The sequence below is a fragment of the Rattus norvegicus genome, chromosome X (assembly GCF_021556685.1).
Source record: "Rattus norvegicus strain SHRSP/BbbUtx chromosome X, alternate assembly SHRSP_T2T, whole genome shotgun sequence".
In the NCBI taxonomy this organism is placed as follows: Eukaryota; Metazoa; Chordata; class Mammalia; order Rodentia; family Muridae; genus Rattus; species Rattus norvegicus.
The window spans coordinates 39,133,386-39,158,475 of NC_141554.1; the positions used below are offsets into that span (position 1 = coordinate 39,133,386).

The window sequence follows — 25,090 nt, forward strand, 5'->3', positions numbered from 1 at the left end:
AAGGAGTAGTACAATTTGAGAAGGATTAATAGGTGTGGCCTTGTTGTCAGAAGTGCATCACTGGGAGTGGGCAGGCCGGCGGCTCTTTCTCTCAGCTTGTGGATCAGGATGTAGCTTTCGGCTATCGCTCCAGCTCCATGTGTACAGTTGGGCTCCCTGCTATGATGATGATGGACTAAACCTCTTAAAACCATTATCGAGTTACCAATAAAATGCCTTATTTTATAAGAGTTGCCTTGGTCATGCTATCTCTTCACAGCAATAGAACAGTGATTAAGATACCCATTCTTCTTGGCTGATATTGTGAAAACTCAGGTTAAAGGCCTCCAATGTTCAGCATGGCACTGGCAATGGTACAAATTCACAGGCTGACAGATAATTAAAGTTGACCCAATTAGGGCTGGGGATGTAACTCAGTTGGTAGAGTGCTTGCCTATCATGCAGAAAACTAGTTCGATCCCCAGTACTACATAAAACTAGGCAGGTAGCATGTACCTGTTATCTTAGCACTGAGGCAGTAGAGATTTGAGGGTCAAGAATTTAAGCCTTCTCAGTTGTATGGAGTTCAAAACCAACTTGGGATACATGAGAGTGTGTCTCAAAGGTTTTTTCGACTGGTGGCACAAGCCTTTAATCCTAGTACCTAGGAGTCAGGGGCAGGGAGATCTCTGTGAGTTTAAGGACAGTCTAGTGTATAGAGGCAGTCCAAGCCAGCCAGAGATACACAGTGAGATCCTGTCTCAAAAAACAGAACCAACAGACAAATTTCTTTTTTAAAAGGTGACCTAATTAGAGTGGAGAAAAATTCCATGCTTTAGTTGCCGCTGGCAACCGCCTCACAACGATGAGAGAGAGAGACCACTCTGTGCAAAGCAGACACATAGAAAAGGGAGGCCGAGAGAACCATGGGAACAAGAGTCCTGGCTGTACTACGTTACAAATCTACCTGTGATCTGAGCTAATAAATGTCCTTACTGTTCAAACTGGTTTGAATAAACAAGAAGTGATTCCTATTCTTCAAAGCCAAATACATCATGATGAACTAAGTAATCCTATTATGACCATACACAGTTCCAGATGCCATATCTGGTGCAATCTCAGCAGTTAACTCCTTTGAGTCATTGGTCACTAAACCTCGAGCTCAATGTGAATCTCAGAAGAGACTTCTGAAAGCTATAATCCACCATACAAGATCCAGACACTCATTCCGGTGCCCGAAGCATTTGGCTCCTCGCTGGATGCCATCTATCTTTCTTAAAGCTGAGAAACAAGCAGCAGGGGTTAAGGAGGAGCGGTAAGCTTGTTTTGGTTTAGGTAGTCTTTCTGCTATGCCTGTCCAGATGAGCTCAGGTTCTATGATACTCTGCCATCATCTACACTTTCATCACAAGAGCTTCCTTTGATTATTTTGCCTGCATGCTAGGGAAGTTTTAGCAGTCTTCCTTACAGACATTACGAGTCGGGCACTTTTCCCAAAGGGCCCACTTACAATTGCTGGGATTCATTGCACCAGGTATCCACATCCCTCAGTAATTCAGATGAAAGACGTACCTCATACCGATGTCGGTGTCTTTCTTCTATGTAAGGAACATCACCGTAAAGCTTCTCTGTGAAGACATAGGAATCGAATTAGCACTGAGTGATAAACCTCAGAAGCACACCCATGGCAAGAATGTAGAGAAAGACTCTGTGATCTCTAACAGAGGCACACAAAGGATCAGACTCCAAGAACAATCTAGATTTTCTTATCTTCTGGTAGAAAACCCCGTAGTAATTCTCTAGTCCCAGCCTACCCAGTACTAAGATTACAGGAACACACCACCATGCCCAGCTCTTCACGTGTTGCTGAGGATCTGAACTCAGGTGCTCATGCATTCATGGAAAGTACTGTACCCCCTGAGCCATCTCCCCAGCACCTACGCCCAACTTTTATGGGATGCTGGAGAATCAAACCCAGGACTTTGTGCATACAAAAGAAGCACTCTACCAACTGAGCATGTCCCCAGAGCCACCTGCATATATTCTTACCCTACTGTCCACACATTTCTGCATATTCTGCCCTAAAAATATACTTCAACCCTAAAATATGACTTCTAGACAAGGAGTATAGCTCACTGGTGGAGGGTTTGGGTGGTAGAATGCTAGTCTAGCATGCACAACATCCTGAGTTCAGGCTGGGGAGATAGCTCAGTACATGCAAGCATCTACGTCAAAAGCCTGACAACCCAAGTTCAGTTCCCAGAACCCATGTGGAAAGCCAAATGTGGTGTGTATCTGTAATACCATCATCCCTACAGCAAGACTGAGGGAGGAAACAGGGGGACTGACTGAAAGCTTTCCAGCTAGCTAGCCTCAAGTACAGCACAACAAAGGGAACAAAAGAGGCCTGCCTTGACGAAGTCAAAGGCCAGAATGGACTCAGATGTTCTTTGATGTCATGCATGCTCTGTGTCACATATGTGCACACACACAATCATATAAACACACACATGCTGTGGCACACATGTCCCTGCATACACACACATACAATCATCTATAAACACACACATGTTATGGCAAACATGTACCTACATACATACACACACACAATCATATATAAACACACACAAGCTATGGCAAACATGTACCTACATACATACACACACAATCATATATAAACACACATGTTATGGCACACATGTACCTACATACACACACATGCAATCATATAGAAACACACAAGGTATGGCATACATGTACCTACACACACACACACACACACACACACACACACACACACACACCTCAGAGATTCTAGTACTGTCAGAGGTTTGAGGTAAGGCTAAAATGAAGATAGAGATTTAACCTCAAAGATGCTCACTGCTGCATTAACAGACAACCGATGGAAACAAGCTAAGCATCGAGATGAGAAGAGTGGTGGATTAAATAAGAGCGCCTCATTTCCCTGAGCTTCTTAACCAGGAGCATGCGGCTGCAAGTCAAGCAAGGAGGTAAACAGCCATGAAGCTGCACCACTGCAGCTCAGAGCAGTGCCTTCAGCAAGACCCTGGTCACAGTAACGACAAGCTCAGTGACCACAGGATCATGTGGACAGAGCCAGCTCCATCAGCAAACTCCACTCAATTAGGACACAATAGTGGCACACACTAAGAAGACAGTGACTATCCCCACAGCAGCAGCCATTATGGTGCAGACCCCAGCACACATCCAAGGGACAAAACGTGCTCCAGTTACTATCAAACTCGACAGAATCAGGAGTCAGGCTCCATTCAGTAGATGGGGTAGCTATTGAATCCTCAAAGACATCATGAAGCTGGAATAGGAAGTCTCAACTGAGAAAGACCAAATTAATGCCTTGCATCCTCATGGAAGCAGGGGGAGGAGGTATGGGAGAAGGGGCAAAAGGGATAGCATTTGAAATGTGAATACATAAAATATCCAAGAAAAATAAAATTAAAAAATTAATGCCTCGTGACTTCATTTGAACATTTGACTTAGAACAAAAAAAAATGCCAATTACATGCCTCTGCATGCGTGATGACCACTGTCACATTTCTATTTGCAAATCTGTCCATACAGACAGAGAGTGTGATGATGAAATGAATGATAGTAAATAGCTAAGATGTTTCAGAGAGGTGGGGTGAGTTGGGGCAAAAAGCACCTTTGAGGGAGCGCCTTCTGAGGTTACTGCCAAAGGGTGCGGTCATTCAGGACCACCTTTGTACCACTGAGTCATAGAAACCAGAGACAAATAGGAAGCAGCACAGTGATACACAGTTGGAAAGCATGGGGGCATTATGTCAACTCTGTGTGAAGTTCAGAAACTGCATGGTTTATGAACTATTATCTAGCTTAAGGCACACTGTATGTGCTAAGGTATCTATTTAGCTGGTGATAGGAAGGGGGAGAGAGGAGAGAGATACTTTGAAGCCAGACTGAATGGCTCTAAGTCCCTTGACACCATTTAAGAGATATGTGCTTTGGGTAACTGATTTAGCCTCAGTGCCTCTGTTTTCCCCATCTGTGAAATGGGAATTAGGATAAATTATGTCACAGGGTCATTATGAGGATTAAATAAGTTGAAGTATTAGGACAGTAAAGAAATCAAATATATAGCTTATTGCTATTTCTAGCTAATGAAATAGAGACAAAGAAGGGATCTAGATTGTAAGTTCTATGTGGCAGAAGACAAAATAGGGACCTGTCTGATTCTTAAGACCAACACTTAGGGCACATCAGGTAGTAATAGGTTTGTGCTGAATAAATGAGACATGCATATATAATGTGTATAGTGTATAATGAGACATTTCTGGAAAATTTGGTATTGATTTACTTACTTAATGGTACTAAAAATTAAACCCAGGCCCTTGCATACACTAGGGAAGTGCTTTATTATTGACAGCTACATTAACAGCCTTACCTTTTTTTTTAATGTCTTTATTTTGAAACAAGGTGTCACAAAATTCCCTAGACTGGCCTTAAACTTGCTTCGTAGCCCATGCAGGCTTTGACTCTGTGATTCTCTTGCCTCAGCTTCTGGAGTTGCTGGGATTACTGGTCTGAGCCACCACATCCAGCTGTTTAGAATTTTTATTTTCTGCATCTAAAAATCTTTCTCAATTGCTTCCAAACCTACTAGAAATAAATTCAGAAAAAGCAACCCATGGCGATCCTCTTAGAGTTCTGTCCTAAGGATAAGCTTAGGGGACAGTGAGGTGGCTCGGCAGTCAAGAGCAGTCATACACATAAAATTAGATTTTAAAACACTAATGCCAGAAATCATACTCATAAATTCTTACATGTCAAACTGAATGGGGGAAAAGTCCATGAAGCCTTGACCCTATAAAGAACCATAGACAACTGAGGATGGTTGGGGGTGGGAAGAGCACAATTGCTTGTCTAGTGTCGGTCACCCCTGAACACATACACACAAGTAACATTATACACATTCAACAGGTTATATCTGTTCTCCTGTCATATAAAATCCACTTGCTTTTCCCCCAGTTTGGTTCTCTCCCTGCCCACTCCCCGCACCCAGCCTTAGTATCTTGATCTCCAATAAACATTTCTTTCTACCCACCGAATGATCCAGTTCAGTAGTTTTACTGTGCCTTCACTTATACTTGCAAGGCAAGCATTTTACCAAATGAGATATTTCTTCAGCCCTCTAGCCAATATTGATTTAGCACTTGCAGACAAAAACTCCTCCTCCTCTCCCTCCTCCCCCTCTTCCTCCTCCTCTTTCTCCCCTTCCTCCTCTTCTTCCTCCTCTTCCTCTTCCTCCTCCTCCTTCTTCTTCCCTCCTCTTCCTTTCTCCCCTTCCTCCTCTTCCCCCTCTTCCCCATCTTCCTCCTCCTCCTCTTCCCCCTCTTCTTCCTCCCCCTCTTCTTCCTTCCCTTCCTCGCCTTCCTCTTCCTCCTCTTTTTCAAGACAGAGACCATGGAACCTTATTTCAAGGCTATTCAAAGCAAAAGGGACTTTGGATTTTTCCTCTCTACAATTCAACCATATCATACTGGAGGTCCAGAGTTGGTTCTGTGGCTTTCTAACAAGTGACCCGGATGACAACGATTCTGTTCTATACAAAATGGTCAATGGGTCCTAGGGTGTGACAAGCCTATTTAAGTGACTAGCCGGTATTTAAGTGCATACCATATGAGTGCCTGGGGCCAAAGGGTACCAAAAGAACATTTGATCCCCTGGAACTAGAGTTACAGGTAGTTGTGAGCCACCTTGTGGGTGCTTGGCAACCTAATCCATGTCCTCTGGGAAAGCAGCCAGTGTTCTTAACCTCCCAGTCATTTCTCCACCTTAGTATGTCTAATTTTCAAGGTTCAACCATCACAATTTAAATGCCATCCCTGCTTTTAACTGTGCATTGCAGTGCTTTGCTCTCTGCTGTGGATTTTGCTCCTTGGGTGCTAAGGATAGGGTCATGCATGTCTTAGGTGAGCATTCTACAACTGAATTACACCCCACCCAAGCCTCTTTAGAGAGAAAGAGGAAGAGAAAGGAGACAGGTGTAGAGGGAAGAAAGAGAACCTGTGAGACACAAATGTTATTTGTTCCCCTCTCTTCAAGTCAGTCTCACCCCTACCCAACCCCTGTACTGAGGTTCACCAGGGTCTCCTACATAATCGGCAAGCACCACACCAGGGAGCCAAACCCCCAGCCCAGCTAAGTCCAATTCTTTATTGTTGTTGTTTTCTTTTGTTCTCCTGACAGGGTCTTAACTGTAGCCATGGTAGGCATGAAATTTGTGGTGGTTTTTCTGTGTCTGACTCGTCACAGCACAGACATGCACCACCCAGGATCTATTTGTTATTGTGGGTTTCTGTTTTCTCAAGACCAGGTCATACGCAGCCCAGGCTCAACTCCAACTCACTATGGAACTGAGAATAACCTTGAAGTCCTGATTTTCTTGCTTCTAACTCCTAAGTGCTGAGATCTCAGACATGTACACCCAAGGCTACCTTGGTTGGTGCTGGGGATCACACCCAGGGCCCCATGAATTCCTGGCAAGCACTCATCAAACTGAGCCAGCACATCCATAGCCCCTGACCACCGATCTTTTTTTTTTTCTCTTGAGACAGAATCTCATTATTTAATTCTGGCTAGCCTGGAACTTGCTATGTAGACCAGGCTGATCTCAAACTCACAGGGCTCTCTAACTTCCTCTGCCTGCCAAGTGCTGGAATCAAAGGCATGTGCCACCATACCCAGATGAACCCCAGTCTTAACAACAGGTCACAGACGGAAGTTAGGAGCAATCTGTGACAAGATCACAGATGAATACAGGAAGTGCTACCCACTGACTTTCCCAACAGCCCCACTAGAACAATGAACCTTCTATGTGCCAGACACCAGCCTAGGGACTTCCAGCTCACTCTCATGAGAACCCTATGAGAAGGCATTCCTCTTAACCAATGATTCCAAGGCAGAAGACGTAGCTGCAAGTAAGTAGGCACCTCTTGTGCTTGAGAACTGGGACCCATAGGGCTTTTGAAGAACACAGTGAGTGTCTCAGAAACACTACACTAGTCAGGGGTTAGGACAGAACCAGTCTGATAAGAAGGACATAGCAACCTATCCTTTTAGGATGAAGGAGGTACTTATGAGTCTCCATATTCACAAGAACACTTCAGCAAAGGGTTACCTAGCAAACCACAGAAAGAAGCTAGGATGAAAGCCTCCCCAAATCTTCCCACCCGCCATTGATTATGGACCCTGGTGGGGGCCGGTGGGAAGGCTGGCAGCACTGTACCCCTCTCATAGACCCCATTGTTTTCCTTTTGAACAGGTCTCTGTATAATCACATATTACTCTGGTGTAGACTTAAAACTGCTTAGTAAATCACTTCATTAACCTAGACAAGGAATTTTTTAGTTTAGTTTGTTTGTTTTTAACTTCCTAACAATCTAATCACATTAGAAAGAGGCAGTTTCACTGTATCATGTTTGGACAGGAAAAAATAAAGCAATAGTCATTTTTCTAGCCCCTAAAACTGTGTTCTTCCACATCCCCATTTCTTTCAGCTCTCAGATTTTACCACTTCACAGCGCTACGGCCAGGGATTCTACCTCAACTCCAGCACTCACTCAGTGTCCTCCTAATTGGCCTCTCAGTTCTGGTCTTTCAGGGAAAATCACACCTCCTTCTCTTACAATAAAGCAGAACCAACCACTCTAGTCAAGCTCCTCTGATTTGGTTGGTTTGTTGGTTGGTTGGTTGGTTGGGTTGGGTTGGGTTGGGTTGGGTTGGGTTGGTTTTTCGAGACAGGGTCTCTCTCTGTAGCCTTGGCTGTCCTGGAACTCCCCTGTAGACCAGGCTGACTCAGAGATCCACCTGCCTCTGACTTGAGTGTTAGGCTTAAAGTTGTGCACGGGAAGCTCTTTTTCTTAATGAGAACAAGCAGGCAAGGTCCCTGAAAGGAATGAACTTTTCTTTCTCTTTCTGTCTTAATACTGGATTGACTTTACATATACATGTACATCTGTTAAGTGTATGCATGGTATACATACATCTTTAGATGGGCATATTCATGTGTGCATTTCACGTGAGTGTGTAGGCTAGCGGTCCTTGTCTGGTATCTTTCTCTATCACTATCTGCCTTACTTTTTGTGACAGGGCCTCTCACTGGCCCTAGAATTCACTGAGTTGGATAGGCTGAGTGGGTGGTCATGAGCCCAGGGATCTGCCTGTCTCCTCCAGGTCCCTCCCATGCCCCAGTGCTGGAGTGACAAATGCATACCATATCACCTAGCTTTTACATGGGTCCTGGGAATCTGAACTTGGGTCTTCGTGTTTACACAGCAGGTACTTTACTGACTGAACCATCTCCCTAGCCCCTAAAGTCTTCTCTTAAAATGTTACATTCTGGAACTGGAGAAATGACTCAGCAGTTAGGAGTACTGGGTGCTCTTCCAAGAGGATCCCTGTTTGATTCTCAGAGCCCACACAGTGGCTCAAAATGGTCTGTACTAACTCCAGTTCCAGGGGACCAGGTGCTGTTTTCAGACTACAGGCAGAACGCGCGCGCGCACGCACGCACGCACGCGCGCGCACACACACACACACACACACACACACACACACACACACACAGTGAAGAAAAGTAATGAAAAGAAAAGAAAAAAGAAAAGCATCCAATTTTCACCTTAGCCACCCAGCTTTGGCTTATCCGCTACATCCTAAACTCAGTCATCCTGCTGGAGACAAAGATATCACGCTGAGCAGTGTCCAACCCAGTTAACTGGATAATCCAGACACGCGTTCTTTCTAGGAACTGACATTTAGTGGGAAAATCACACTCAACACCACAGGCTAAGATTTGCTTCCCTTCCTGGCTGCCTTGGCATATGTGTGAGACTTAACCATAACTAATTAAGACTAGGGTCTGTGACACTATCATTACGAGTTGTCACCCATCCCCTACACAAGCTCTGAACTTTGTGTCAACTCTTTGCCCCTTTATCGCATTGCCGTTTGTGTCCCGTGGAAAGCCACGGGCAAAGTAATGGTTTGATAACTAGCATCAGTAGCCCTCTCTCACCTCATCTGCCCATCTCAAGCCATACTTCCTTCTGAATTTCTTGTCTTTCAACACACCACATTTTATTTTTATCTTTTTAATTCATTTATTGTGTGTGAGGTGGCATTCATGTGCCACGGTGCACATGTGGAGGTCAAAGGACAACTTACAGGAAGGAATCAGTTCTTTCCTTCGCCTCACCCCAAGGCTCCTGGGGACTGAACTCAGGTCATCAGGTTTGGTGGCAAGTACTTTTACCTGCTGAGCCATCTCACTAGCCCAGAGGGATTGCCTTTCATACTGACCTACCCTGGGCTGTTTCTCACTGCCTTCAATTAACTAACAGTGCCATTCCGAGGACAAAAATCATATTATCTAACTTCCGATGTAAAATGGACTTTTATAATTGACGTATAACAGCATGCAATAAAGTACATAAATCTGAAAAGAGAGTTCTGGGTGACCCTGATATCTGTACGATGTGTGCTTTGAGAATTACATTTTGGGACTGGGAGTTGGCTCTCTGATCAAAGTGCTTGCAGTACAAGTGTAAGGACCTATCTAAGTTTGGTTCCTCTGAACTCACAGAAAGCTGGTTGTGGTGGCAGCCATCTATAATCCCAGTGGTCCTATGAGGAGATGGGAGGTAGAGACAGAGAATATGAAGCAGTTCTAGGAGCAGCTACCCTGAAGTACTCTCACAAGTGAAAACACACACACACACACACACACAAACACACACACACACACACACACACACACACACACACAATTTTTAGTCACATTTTTGAAGTCAGGCCTTGTGGAATAGGACTATATACCCAGCTCTTCCAGAGACCAAGACAGGAAGATTATAAGTTCAAGGCATGCCTGGGTTATGGAGTGAACTGAAAGGCACTCTGGGTAACTTAATGAGACCCCCATCTCAAAATAAAAACTATAATAATGTTACATTTTTGGAGTGTAATTTTTTAACAGTGGGACCAAGGAAGCACTCTCAGTAGAAGACTAGAAGCCAACATATGGGCAGTGTCATTAGACCTGGTTCTGAGTCTCCCAATCTCCCAGATGCCTTTTTGCCTCTTGTTTTTTCTTTTTCTTTTCTTTTCTTTTTTTTTTTTTGAAGTAAAAAATATTTTACATTTTTTTTAATTTTTTAAATTTTATTTTTCTTGGATATTTTATGTATTTACATTTCAAATGCTATACCCTTTCCCAGTTTCCCCTCAACAACCCCCCCATCCCAGCCCCCACCTGCTTCTATGAGGGTGCTCCCAATCCCACCCACCCACTCCCACTTCAACGCCCTGGGATTCCCCTACACTGGAGAATCGAGCTTTCCCAGGACCAAGGGTTTCTCCTCCCATGATGCCCAACAAGACCATCCTCTGCTACATATGCAGCTGAAGCCATGGGTCCCTCCATGCGAACTCATTGGTTGGTGGTTTAGTCCCTGGGAGCCCTGGTGGGGTTTGGTTAGTTGATATTGTTGTTCTTCCTATAGGGTTGCAAACCCCTTCAGCTCCTTCAGTTTTTTTTCCTAACTCCTCCATCGGGATCCCCCTTGTTCAGTCCAATGGTTAGCTACAACCGTCCTCATCTGTATCAGTAGGGCTCTGGCAGAGCCTCTCAGGAGATACCCATATCTAGCTCCTGTCAGAAAGCACTTAATATTGTGGAACTAAAAAATATCATCCTAAATGAGGAAACCCAGTCACAAAAAACCACACATGGTATGTACTCCCTGATAAGTGGATATTAGCCCAAAAGCTCAGAATACCCAAGATACAATTCACAGACCACATACATGAAGTTCAAGAAGGACAACCGAAGTGCAGATTCTTCAGTCCTTAGAAGGGAGAATGAAATACTCACGGGAGGAAATACAGAGACAACGAGTGGAGCAGGGACTGAAGAAAAGGTTATCCAGAGACTGCCTTTTTGCATTTTAGGCCACCATCTCCTCAACCAAAAACTAGAGATGCCAAATTAAAATAAATGACTTGGTCTTTACTCTCTGACACTTAACAGAAAGCAAGGAAATGCCATCTTTTATTCCTATCCCTCCCATGAGTTTCTTCTTGTTCAGACCACAAGTCAGCCAACCTCCTGCCCAGCTCATCACCAGCAATGATCCCCTCATCTTTGTTTGCTTTCTATATTCCAAATGGTTGAAATAGATTTCAAAAGACACAGAAAATGATCCAAGATTAAACTTCAGTGTCCATCAATAAAGTTATATTGCCTACCTGTACAGCATGGTGGCTCATCCTTTTTTTTTTTAATAAAAAGATGTTTACTGTAGTTATTATTATGTTTAATTGCCTACACATCTGTGTGTAGGTATATGTGCATGAGTACACATGTGCATGAGTACTGCTGCCGAGACACGAGGTGTCAGATCTCCTGCAGCTGGAGTTACAGACAATTATGATCTGCCTAATATGGGTCCTGGAAGTCAAACCAAGGTCCTCTGGAAGAGCAGAATGTGTTCTGAACCTCTAAGCCATCTCTCCAGCCCCAATGGCTGGTCCTTTATTGGAAAAATGTATCAACCATTGTTTTAGATCATTTGGGTGATAGACTTGGGGACAGGAAGATTTCTCTCTGCTAACAAGACGAGACCTAAGCAGTCTACATTCGAGCAAACCAACAGTGGGTGAGGAAGAAAGATGGCTGTGTAGCAATGGAAAACAATGCAAAGTCAAAGGCAGCAACAAAGAGTAACTTCTCAAGAACACAGCAAGCAAACTAAGAATGTGAGGAGACAACCAAGAACACGAGACAGCAGCACATAATTACATTCTGAACTCGCTCACCCTCCTTTCAAACAATCTAGCAGAATTACCAGTCATAAAATGTTCAAACCCTTGAACCTATTAACCCAGCTCCTGGAAACCCATTCTGAGGAAACATTCAAAGGAACAGAAAGCTTGTGTGGAGATCTCCCAATCAGCATTTTTCTTATAAAATGCTGGAACCAATCTGAAACAATTATCAGTAGAAAATGAATCAGCACAACTCAAACACTATCTGCCCGAGGCCTGGTACACTGGTACACCCAGAGTCCTCAGCACTCGGAAGACGAAGGCAAGAAGACTACTTGAGCCCAATTGTTCAAAGCCATCCTGAGTAATAAGACCTGAAGGGTTGGGGGAAGAGGAGGAGGATGGAGACAGGGACAATGACAAGCAGTCTGATAATCTCATTTTTGGCAAGTGGAGGCAAAAGAAGAGGTGTTCAGGGTCTTTGCCTATATAGTGAGTTCCTGGCCAGTGTGAACTACATACATGAAACCCTGGTTCAAAATTACAGCAACAACTCTGTGTGTGTGTGTGTGTGTGTGTGTGTGTGTGTGTGTGTGTGTGTGTGTGTGTGTGTGCTGATGATGATGATGATGATAAAGGATGGATCAGATTTCTCTAGGGACAAGCTCTTTGACAGGTTATCCACTCCCAAGAGATCAGTCCTAAACACATGTACATACAAGTTAACACTAAATGGAATCAGTAGATTACACACACACACACACACACACACACACACACACACACACACACAAAACAATAATATTCAAAGAAGAGGTCATGAATTTGAGGAGTTGCATGGGTACTCAGGAGAAGTGGGATTGGGAAGAGAGGTAAAGTGATGTAAATCTCAAAAATTGAAAAAAAATTAAATATATACATACACATACATACACTCATACACACACACACACACACACACACACACACACGCATGCACAAAATTCCCCAAAAAAATAGGCACAAAACCCAAATACATGAAAAAGTTAGCTACAATAAAATATACATATTAAGCATCATAAAGTTCAGAGAAGACCACAGACAATCAAACTTAATCATAGACAATTTAGAAAAGTATTTGGTATTTTAATGACCTTTAAGGCAGCTTTGGCAATCATACACACACACACACACACACACACACACACACACACACACACACACACACAATCGTTAGCCCTTTTATTTAAAGAGCCCTGCCCTACTTTTAGACAGGCAGGCCTCAAACTTGCTATGCAGTAGAGTATGTCCTTGAATATTTTGCCATGTCAGGGTGGCAGGGGGGAGTGAAAGGGAGGGTTCAAAACAGGGTTTCTCTGTGTAACAGCCCTGGCTGTCCTGGAACTCACTCTGTAGACCAGACTGGTCTCAAACTCAGAAATCTGCCTGTCTCTGCCTCCCAAATGCTGGAATTAAAGACATGTGCCACCTTGTCCCCTTGCCTCTTTCTCCTGTGTGCTGGGATTACAAGTATGCATACCAGGAGGCCCTGCTCATTCAATGCAGGGGATGGAACCCAGGGCTTCATGCATGACAGGCAAGCATTCTACCAACTGGGCCACATTCTCATCTCTGAAAGCCCGTGAAACAAAACAAAACAAAACACAATCTCAGAGGACACAGGACAAAAAGAAGTTCCTGTGAATACATCTCTTACAAACCAATAAATGATGACTGCTGCTACCTTTGTCCAAATCAATTTATACTTATACCCTCTGACTCAGAAAGAGCGAATTCAGTTTTCAAAACCCTCATTGGATTAACAAGTGACGTAAGAAAAACAGGAATTATCCCTCAATAGAAGAATATTCCGGCTTTGTTCTGCTGGAGGGCATTCTTTTATTAAAGAGCTCTTTACTTTCCTTCGTCTCCCTCATCCAACACACTGCAAATACAGGCCTACAAATCAAATCGAAATAAAAAGAAAGAAAGAAAGAAAGAAAGAAAGAAAGAAAGAAAGAAAGAAAGAAAGAAAGAAAGAAAAAGAAAAGGAAAGAAAGCATCAAAACACTGTCAAAATGGCTAATCATTTTGTTTGGTTGGTTTTTAGTTTTTCTGATGACAGGGTCTCTCTGTATAGTTCTGGCTGTCCAGACTCATTGTGTAGACCAGCCTGACCTCGAACATACAGAGATTCTCCTACCCTGCAAGTGTTGGGATCAAAGGTACATGCCACTACGTCCAGCTCAAAATAGTCAATCATTTTACAGGTAGCGTAGGCAAATGTATTTTGCTCATACCAGCCTTGCAAAAAAATATACTGACTAGAAAAGAAGCATCTAAAATAAATGTGTCAGCTTGTAAAGAAAAAAAAATCCTACAAAATCAATATGCCAACTAGGGAGCCAAAACCCCTTTTAATGTTATAAAGCTTTCTCTGGGTTTTGTTTTGTTGGGTTAAGAAATGACATTCTATAGAACAATAGGGAGAAGGTTGTTATCCCTAACAACATTTGCCAGAGACACCATGGGAAGTCAGTCTCACCAGGAAAGGAGGCAAAACTTTATACTTGCTAAAACCCACAGGCTCATATGCCACTTGCCTCTTGTAAAGAAACACAATTTTAAAAAAATGCAATCAGGAACTGAGGATGTGGCTCAGTTAGGAGAGCAAGTGCCCTGGGTGTGATCTCCAGCACTGCATAAACTGGGAGTGGTAGTTCAAAAGGGAAGGGGAAAGCAGGAGGAACAAGTCAACCTTGACCGCACAGTGAGTTTGAAAGCAGCCTCAGCTAGGCCATATGAGTCCTTATCTCAAAAAAAATTTTAATAAATACATAAAATTAAAACAATCAAATTTAATAAGTCATTGACTAAAATAAAGGCCCATAAGCCCCAAAGTAGACATTTAAAATTCTGGTACAAACACACAATGGACTATTTTATAGCCATTACAAGAAATTAAATATTAATACATGCCATAGCATGGATAAAACTTGAAAACATTGTAGTGAGTGATGAGAACCATGAAAGACTTTATTCCATGTGGTTCCATTTGCACTAAAAGGCCAGAATCAGTAATTTAAAAAAAATACGAATCAATGATTGCCAAAGGCTAAGGGGGTTCAAGGTGGTAACAGCTAAAGAGTACAGAATGTCTATTGAAGGTGGTTAAAATGGTCTAAAATTGTTATTAATGAGAGTAGGACAACTTTTGTGGATATCCTACTGATAGCTGGACAGCTCTGTGAGTACAATGAAAACCAATAAACTGTACACGAACAGATGACTTACATGCTATGTGTCTTAGGTCTCTGAAAAAAATATCTGGTGCTGTGTTTAAGCTTCATAAAATTCAGGGTCATGGAGCTGTCTCAGAAGGTAAAGACTCTTGGAGTCAACCAAGACTGAAGACCTGAGTTTGAGAACCAGGAAGGAGAGAACCAACTCCCCCACACCCACAGAGAGAGTGAGAGCAAGAGAGGGGGGAGGGAGCGCTAGAGAAAGATCACAAGTCAATGTAAAAGAAATTTAAGATTCATAATAATCATCTTTTGATTTACTATAAAAACATGAATCTTAGATCACTCTTAGTACCATCAAGTCTTAAAATATATTGAGCATGATAATGTTTTTATAAAAGTTTAATACTATCATCACCAAATCCTTTACAGTACATAATTTTTGATCATCTTTTTCCTGTTTTGTGGTTGTTTGGTTGGTTGGTTGGTTTGGTTTGGTTTGGTTTGGTTGTCACCTAGGCAATTATGTGAATAAAGTTTCAAAGTGTCAAAGAGTTTGAAAACAACTGAAAGGCAAAGAATCAGTAACAGATTCTTGGTCCTTCACTGCTGATGTTGCCTATTCAACTGCCCACCCATCTATCTACCTGTTCACCCATCTAGACCTGGGTCAGCTCCTCACCCACTTCCTGCTTTGTGTTCTGCTCTGCACCCTGTTCGACCTTTTCACCTCTCAGCTGAATTCTGCTGTTTTGCTCCCAAATCTGACTCCAGCTGTTCTACCAGTCACTCCCTCCTGGGACTGGTCCAGTTTGTTATGTTATCTTGTCTATACAGATTTTCTCAGCCTACTCTTAAACCTCTTTAACTTTGCTATGCCCTCTTCAACTTGGGTTCCTTCTGTAACCCATATAGAAGTAGGGAGGTAGGTATACAGATATATTTACTGAATGCTATAGGATATGAAAATTAATACTAGTCATTGAGATTGGCATAAGGGGACATGGAGAAATAGCTCAGCAGTTAAGAGCACTTGCTGACCTTGCAAAGGACCCAATGGAGTCTAACACCCATATAAGTCAGTCTACAACTACCTGTGACTCCAGCTCCAAGGGAACTGACACCTTCTGGCTTCCAGGGGCTTCTCACACTAACAAATACATATATCCATACACGGACACATACACATAATTAAAAAAGAATAAATCTTAAAAAGCCAAGACTGGAATAAAGAACTTGCATTCACTTCAGCCAAGCATAGGTAAATTTTATGAAGAATTTCTGGCATTGAAACTGCTAAACTTTGTTATTCAGTAAATGCTAACATTGTAGAAAAGTCCAAACGTGTTCATTTAGGTTTCTGGAGTAATACATGATACCCTTACTCAAACAAACAGAAAGGAAACCATGAAAGAGGGAGCCATCGTTAACGCTGGTCTATGAACTCACAAACAACTTGAGTTTGTGTTAGTACTCCTGAGAGAACTTTCACAGGTTCAGGACACAGTGTGGCACCCACTGTGTCATCTGATCTCTAGGATGCTGTTCAGTGGCTTATTTTGTGTATAGCCAATACTCGTGAAAATGAACGTGAATGGGGAGAGAACAAATGCCTCAAGTGACAGGCAACAAAAAGAGGTTGCTGGGTAAGAGCTACAGCTGCTGGAAAGGATAGGGTTGAGCATCCTCCAAGAGGAATGGTGTTGGCACAGCCATGCGAACTGCCCCAATGTCCTATAAAAATCAAAACTCTGGAAAACTTACTCAGTATGGAATTTTCAGTTGTGAAAACAGTTCGTCTTAATCCCAGTCTCATTGTTCCTCCCAAATCGCCAGGGTTGTGTTCAGGCATGTCAATTACCTGTAACAAAATAAGGTCAATTTTACCACCTTGCAAGGATACAATTTCTCCAATTTCCAGCTTTCGTTTTAGAGAAACACTTGATGGGAAAAGGTTCCCCTGAGTAATGGGTCTGGTCAGTTCTCCCAGTGTTCCGGAAGAGAAGCAGCCACCAGAAATGTCCTCAGACTGTATGAGCCCCTTATCGCTGAGTCTCATCTCTCACGCCAATCACTTAGAAAACAACTTATCAAGGAGCTGAGTATGTAGCTTGGTTGGTAGAATTCTTGTCTAGCATACACCAAGCCCTGGGTTTGAGCCTTAGAATGTCGCAAACAGGGGATGGTGGTATACACCTGCAATCCCAGTACTCAGGAGGCAGAGTCAGGAGGCTCTCTGTGAGTTCTGGTCTACAAAGTGAGTTCCAGGACAGCTAGGGCTACAAAGTACCATATTAAGAATGGAGGAAAGAAAGAGAGGAGGAGTAAGGAAGGGAAGGAAGGAGGGAGATGGCAGAGGAAGGGAGGTAAAAAAGAAAAGAAAAAGGAAGAAAGAGAGCTGATATAGTTCCACTGATGGAATACTGGTAAAGCAAGTACAAAGTCCTGGGTTTGATTTCCAGCACCTCATAAACCAGACATAGTAGTTAAAACACCTAGAATCCAACTCCGGCACTAGGGAAGAAAAGGCAGGAGGATCAGAAGTCCAAAGCCACCCCTGGCTACATGAAGAATTCTAGGCCATCCTGGGATACAAGAGACCCTATCACAAAAAGAAACAATAAAACAAAAAGCAGGAAACAGAACAAAACAAGGAGAGGAGACCTTGGGAGGGAATTCAGCTGGTTAAGGTGCCTTCCATCCAAGCATGAGGACTTGAGCTAAGATCCTTCCTAGTACCCAATAAAAGTCAGATGTGGTCGCACACATATACATATGTGTAACCCCAAAGATCTCACAGCCAACTAGTTTATGGGAATCAATTAGCTCCGAGGTCAGTGAGTAACCCTGTCTTAAAAAAATAGAGTGCGCCACTGAGAAAGACATACCATCAATCTACAACAATGCTGCATGCATATGTGCACACACCTACACAAACACATGCATACACCACATTCCCTGTCTGTCTGTCTGTCTGTCTGTCTATCTATCTATCTATCTATCTATCTATCTATCTATCTATCTATCTCCCTCTATTCTTGTATATCCTGTGAGTCAAAAACCTAGCAATGCTGCTAATGTTTCCTTCTTTTTCATATGCAAGCTGTCAAGTCCCATTAATTAACCACCAGACCACCCTGTCCTAAATGAAACCCTTGTAAACCCGGAGATCTCTGCCTAGCTGTCCGTGTCACGAAGCCATGACCTCTGGGTGTGGTCCTGCAGAAGACCTTTCCTCCTCACTGGCCGTCTCTCAGCTGTCTGCTGAAGGAAGAGGCTGAATGGGTGAGGGAGTGGGTGAATGAATGAATGAAACAATTTCAGATATGTCTTCTGAGTCACACCACTAAAACTCAGAAAGATACTTATGAATAAAATCTGTTCTCATTGACCTGGTAATTCCTTTTCCTCGGTTCTGTTTATAATGATTCCATGTTTCATATCATGTTTTTTTTGAGGGGGGTTGACTTTTGGGGGCTTGGGGGGTTTGTTTGGTTGGTTGGTTTGGTTTGGTTTGGGACAGGGTCTCACTATTTAGTACTGGCTAGTCTGAACTCACTCTGCACAACAGGCTGGTTTGAGCTCACAATGATATAGGCCTGCCCCTGCCTCCTGAATGCTGGTTTAAAAGCCTGTTCTGCCACACCTAGCCATGTTGGGGTTTGTTTACTTGTTCAAGTTGTTAGATCAGAATGCAGTTGAGTAAGTCACCCCATCCTAATAGAATTGCTCGGGTTTCTCATAGAAGATCCCTTATGCCCCCTCCCTCCACATACACACAATATCACATACAGCTCTAAAGGAATCTTTGACAACTGGAATTTCTTAAAGGAAGAATTTCTAAGAAAATATCTCATTTCATCAGTGCCCCCAGAAAATGTTTGAAGCCATCTGAACCCTAGGACCCAAACAACCTCCAAGAATCACTTTGGGGAAGGACTGGGGTAAACTGGATTTGGATGACAGCTCTAATTGGAAGGAGTGCTTGATTCTGAATTGCTCTTAACTCTTAGCACGTCTCCCTCTGTTCTTTGGCTGGTTATTGAGGCCTAGATTAAGTATTACTCAAGGGAAGTGAGAAAAGGCAGCATCCAGTTTAGGAAGGCAAACTGCCCAGCCCTTTGTAGGGCCCTTTCTAGGAAAAGGCATAAGTTCACAAGAGCTGCCACAGACTCCAAAAAAAGTTTTATGTATATTCAGATCCTCAGTTTCCATTTAGGTTCCATTCAAGTTACAACTACAGTGATAAACTCCCCTGGTTTCTTTTCAGAGTTGCACTATGATTCTTCAGGTAATTCACTCTAATTTATTATATAGGGTCCAACTGCCTAAAGTCTTTCAAGGTAAATTGCTTCAGTTATCAGTGACTATGATAATCAAAGAATATATTATTCTGAACTATTGAGAATAGAGTAAAATTAACCAATTAAGAACAAGATGGGGCAGTGCTAGAGAGCTAGCTCAGCAATAAGAGTGTGGCTGCTCCTGCAGAGGATCCAGGGTCTGTTCCCAGCACCCACATGGTAGCTCACAGACATCCTTGCCTCCAGTTCCAGGAGATCTGATGCCTTCTTCTGACTTCTGCAGATATCAGACACGCATGTGATGCACATACATACACACATACATACATACACACATGCATGCATGCAGTAAAACAATCAGACACATAAAATATAAATAAAATACTTTTTTATAAAGGGTCACATGCAATGGCACACATTCTCTTTTAAAAAGAAGGGAAGAAAGAGTTTTTAAAGGGCAGACAAGAAGCCTACATAATAAGGCTATCCCTAAATTTTAAAAAAATTAAAAGGGAAAAAGTTTAAAGCTAGATTAGATAGATAGATAGATAGATAGATAGATAGATAGATAGATAGATAGATAGATGATAGATAGATAGGTAGGTAGATAGATGATAGATAGATAGATAGATAGATAGATAGATAGATAGATAGATAGATAGAACTTAACTAACTTGCCTTTGTGCTCATCATTAGGTATGAAATTTGTGAGTACCTCCAGACCCAAAAAGAATCATTTCCAAAACTGAAGTGTAAGGAGGAGGATGGAGGAGGCAAAGACACTGGCCACCTAAGGCTATTAAGTATTCCTCCCATACCAAAGGAAATTTGAAAATTCTTGAAAGATCAATGTGATAATAATGATTTAGAAACCTGAAGCTAGACACCAGGGGCAGGAGGGAATAGAGTTGAGGGTGTCAAAGAAAGGACTGAAGATTGCTCACTTACTGACCCTTTGGAACTGTTGACTCTGTCCAGTGTATGATTTTAATGAAACCACAAATTTAAGGCGCAAAGGGCGAAATGTTGTACTAAGGCCTTACAGGGGAACTAGTTCTCATTTTCTATGCCATGCTCAGAAACAGTAATAGCCTTCTCCTGAAACCATAGCATATAAAGAAATCCTACAGTTTAAGCCACAGTGAACCTCTATCTAGGGGGCTGGTAAGATGTCTCAGTAAGTAAAGGCACTAGTCTAATGACCTGATGACCTGATAACCTGCGTTCAAGTCCCAGAACCAACCTGGTAGAAGGAGAGACCCAATTGCTACAAGTTGTCCTTTGACATATGGACATGTGAAACGTGCAAACAAACATACAACTTTTTTAAATGTGCTGGCTATAAGAACTACAATATAAGAACATACCCACAAGAGACAGACGATCTCTCTAGCACTGTCCCATCTTGTTCTTCATTGGTTAATTTCACTCTGTTCTCAACACTTCAGAACAACATATTCCTCAATTACCATAGTCACTGATGCCTGAAGCAATAGCATTCAAAGACTTAGGTAGTCGGACCCCATATAATAATATCTAATAACTTGTGCCACTGGTACAGTAGTGGAGGATACAAGGAATCACTTGGGAGGAAGTGATCAGGAGAGGCCTCTCTGGGCCTGGTTCACAAGGCTTCATCCAGAGACACACAGAATGATGTCAGCTGGGAGCAAGCATGCAGAAGCCACTCTAGAAGCAGAAGGCTGGGGAAGTGTGGACAGGGAACACAGTGACTTAGTCCTCGGACAACATGACGAGATCTAAAGATGGTAGCTGGGAGCCTCTAAAATGCAGTCCAGTTGATAAAGCACTTCCTAGGGTGTAGCATTCACTGGGTTTGCACCTCAGCACCACATACAACAGAGCATGGCTGGGTTACACAACAAGTTCAAGACCTACCAGAGCTACAAGAGACCCTGTCTCGAGAAAGATAAAATGGTAAGGGTAAGAGGTGAGTGGGAGAGGGAGATGGCTAGTGATGGCCTTCTGGTATACAGGCAGCTTAATTAGGTAACAAACTGAGCCAAAAAGCCTAAGAGAGGAGAGGAACATGCTTTCAAAAAAGCATGCTAATTTTATCACCGTCAAGTGGAGGTAAACCTCAAGTGCCTTTCTATTTATCCCCAACATTTCCAAAATACTACAGTTTTTTGCATCTGAAAAGAAAAGTCTTCTTCTTCCTTTGCAAAAAACATTGTTACAGAACACCATTGGCTGTGATCCGCTCCCCCACAATCTGTCCTTTCTTGGAACAGAGCCTTACAGGCTACAAAAAAATAAAAATGATCAATAAATTGCAAAGCTTTTGGAAATGTAAAAGCACTGCACAAAGATAAATATGGCACTAATTAACCTTCACGAAGGTATTCTGCACCCTCGATAAAAGTGTAATGAGTTCAAGTCCTTCAGTGTCCCAGGGTACCTGAAACCAAGAGCATGGAAGTCTGAGTCTCTTATCAACAGTGAAATTCCTTAATGGCAGTGTTTATGGGGCCTACCTAATTGTATCCTGGGAACTGGTTTCTTGTCCGAATATTTCACTTGGAGAAAACAGGAACACCTACCCCCAGAAGACCCTTCCCACCACCCCCTTCCTCCTCTTCTTCATTTAAAAAGTTACATGTATTTATAGGGTGGTTTTGTGGTGGGGGGTGCTTGTGTGCCACGAATGTGTGTGGAGGTCAGAGAACAACTTTCGAGAGTTGGTTCTCTCCTTCCACCATGTAACTTCTGGGGACAGAATTCAGGTGATCAGGCTTGGTGGCAAGCACCTTGTTCTTACTGAGCCATTTTGTCAACCCTCCTTTTTTTTGTTGTTGTTGTTGTTTTCATCTTTCCAGGACTAGCACTTAGACCTAGTGTCACATATAGTCGGCAAATGCTCTGCCTCTGAGCTCTATCCCCAGCCCTATTTCTAGTGATTTTCCCAGACTTCCTTGTATGTCCTTCAAGTTTTCTTTACATAGATTCCCCAATATGTTCATGTCCTACTGTCCCACTAGGTTCTTGGGGGGAGGGGGTCTCCTTTTATTTAAGCTTTCCTATAATTTGGACTCTTGGTCAGTCATGTTGAAGACGTGCATGTAAACAGGAACCAGCTTTACATCATTAGTATGTCACCTAACACTGTCTTGCTACTTGCTCCAGCAGACTCTGTCACTGCAAATCCAAGTGGAACCCTCCTAAGTGGCCCTCAGGACTCACATCATGTATGACCCCTAGCGAGCTGGACTCTCCTAATGGATTCAAACCTATACTTTCTACCCAAGCTACTCCATGTCCGGACTCCTCCAGTCCTTGTTTCCCCACCATACTGCCATACACAGACCATGTCTTCATTACACTTCTAAAGAGGCCATTTCCCTACTTCATCACAAACCCCCATGATTGTGATCCTCCAAGTCTCCTTATTGCCCTATAATCAATACATTCTCCTCACCAAATAAATCACCTATATATTGTTTAAATATTCATTTCCCATACCTCTCCAAAGATGTTCACATTCTAGTTCTTGGAACCTAAGAACCTGTGACCTTTCGTGACCTGAGAATTTACAAAAGTGATTATGTTAAGGTTCCTGGGGATGAGGGGGTGGGGCTTTTTTGCTGTGTCATGACATAAGCCAGAGAGAGGACAAACAGGCTGAATTCCTCATTTCTAAGGAATTCACCCTGCCACGGATGTTTATTCTGGGTTCTGAGAGTGAACCTACATAATCGCGTGGGACCCTGACAGAGGAAGAAAGGACAGAACCAGAGGTGAAAAAGCAGTCATTACAGACAGACTGGAAGATATTAAGCTTCTGGCTTTCTGGATGGAGGGTGTATCCATCCAGCCTCTAGAAGGTGAAAAAAATAAGCAGTCTCTTCCTGTAACTTCAGAAGGAGCACAGCCTGTTGACCCACTTTAAACTTCCGACCTACAAGCCCAAAAGGGAGTAAGTTTGTGATGTTTCCAGGAACTGCGTAAAAACTTATTAAAGCAGCAACAGGAATCCAATACTGTCCTGTTTATACGTCTATAGAGCAAAGGGAACACTATCTACTTCATAGTGTTGTTACAATGATTTCAGGAGGCTGGAGAAGTTGAGTACCCATAGTTTAAAAGAAAGCAAAACATAAGCCCTCAGTAAGCACTGGTTCCTATGCGGAGGCCTTGGGGAACTCAGAACGGACGACTAGCACAGGCAGTAGACGAGTACCCCGGGCAAAGAAGAAAAGAAAGGAGAAGTAGAAAGGAAGGCTGGAAGTAGAAAAGAAAAGGAACTCTGATGGGCCAGGGAAGGGCAGGCACCAAGTAAAAGCCAAGTAAGGGATACAAGTGCACTGTCAATTTTAGGGACAACTAAAATTATCCTTTTAAATAACTTCCTTTGAAAGGGTAAATTCAGGGGCTTTTAAAACTCAAAGTCAAAGATAACATACTATAGCTTTCACACCCACTTTGTTTTGTGGGGACTTGGTCATGAGTAATACTAATACAATTAGTAACACAGAAAAGAACATTTTAAAGACAGGCCTTGTGTAGTCCAAGTTGGCCTCAAAATTCTTTTATGTAGCAAAGGAAGACCTTAAACTTCGGATTCCCCTTCCTCCACCTCCCAAGTGCTAGGATTGCAGGTGTGCACCACCATGTCTAGTTCCCGGGGTGCTGGGGATAGAATCCAGGTCTTCATGCATGTTAAGCAATCACTCTACCAACTGAAGTACATGCCAAATGGAAAGGACCTTTTTTCTTTGTGCACTCCATGCTATTGATTGTGAGCAGAAAACATGGCCACAGAAGCCACAGTTGCCCAGAGCACTTGGTCTTCCCAAGGGAGCAAAAAAAATGAAGTCTGTCCAAAGATCAAGCCTCTCCGTTTTTCCATTACCAATCTTGTACCTGTCATTCTTTCCCATTCTGTCATTTTAAAACGCACTCTTTTGAACACACCCTGCATTTATGGCATGTTTCCATACCCTGTTAGTTAATGTTTCATGGGACTATTAGTGGATTTCGTGTTTCTAACTGCCGGGTTACCCTGGTGCTTTTGAGTGCAAAGATAAAGAGAACAATAAGCCGTGAGAGATAACCACTGGAGGAGACAAACATACAAAAGAATGAGGAGAATCACCAGGTATTTTTCAAGTTCTGCTGGCATTTACTACAAGCCTGAGTTCTGACAGGCAGCACTGGGCCACTTTAAGCAGAGATCTTCCCTTAAAATGAGCAATGTGGGGGCCTAAATGACTGCTGGCCTATACTATTTTAACACCAATTCTTAGACTGTGTATATTATGTATTTTTATACCTCCATACATTGTATATGGTGTATATTATTTCTGAATGTTATATAAGACATATCATATAATCTAAATATATTTGGATAAGATAGAGTTTAAAATCATTTTTCAATATAGGCGCAAAAAATGTACCAACTCTCCTCAGTTTAGCTGCAAAATGATCATTTACAAAAACAGATGGTTTAAGGTGATATTTCAACAGCTGAGGAGATTAAAATATAGGCTATGGTAATAGGCTGAGGTTATATAGAAACAAATTCTTGTCCTTAGAAAACAAAGGAGTTATTTGCATGGAAACCAGTGAAATTCCCCAACTTATTCTCAAATGACTGACTAGGAGGAAAAGTATTGGCCCAGATAAAGAGAAAACCAATGTGGAAATATTACCAGGTAAAGGCTTAATCAAAAGGTGCCCTTGTGCATCATTCTTGCCACTTCACTTTAGATTATAAAAAAAAAAAAACCTTAAAGATGTTGGAGT

At 42.6% G+C, this 25,090-nt stretch overlaps 1 protein-coding gene across 6 annotated transcripts in view; it reads right to left on the reverse strand.

Annotated features, from left to right (window-relative positions):
- The window catches only part of Ctps2 (CTP synthase 2), a 140,508-nt gene that overhangs the window by 31,972 nt on the left and 83,446 nt on the right, over nt 1-25,090 (reverse strand). For all 6 annotated transcript variants that reach the window (NM_001034998.2, XM_087600622.1, XM_087600623.1 and 3 more), the window contains exons 14-15: nt 16,785-16,881; nt 1,552-1,607 (exon numbers count right to left, since the gene is read on the reverse strand). In NM_001034998.2, the coding sequence (NP_001030170.1) occupies nt 1,552-1,607; nt 16,785-16,881 (153 nt within the window). The remainder of the gene's footprint in view (nt 1-1,551; nt 1,608-16,784; nt 16,882-25,090) is intronic.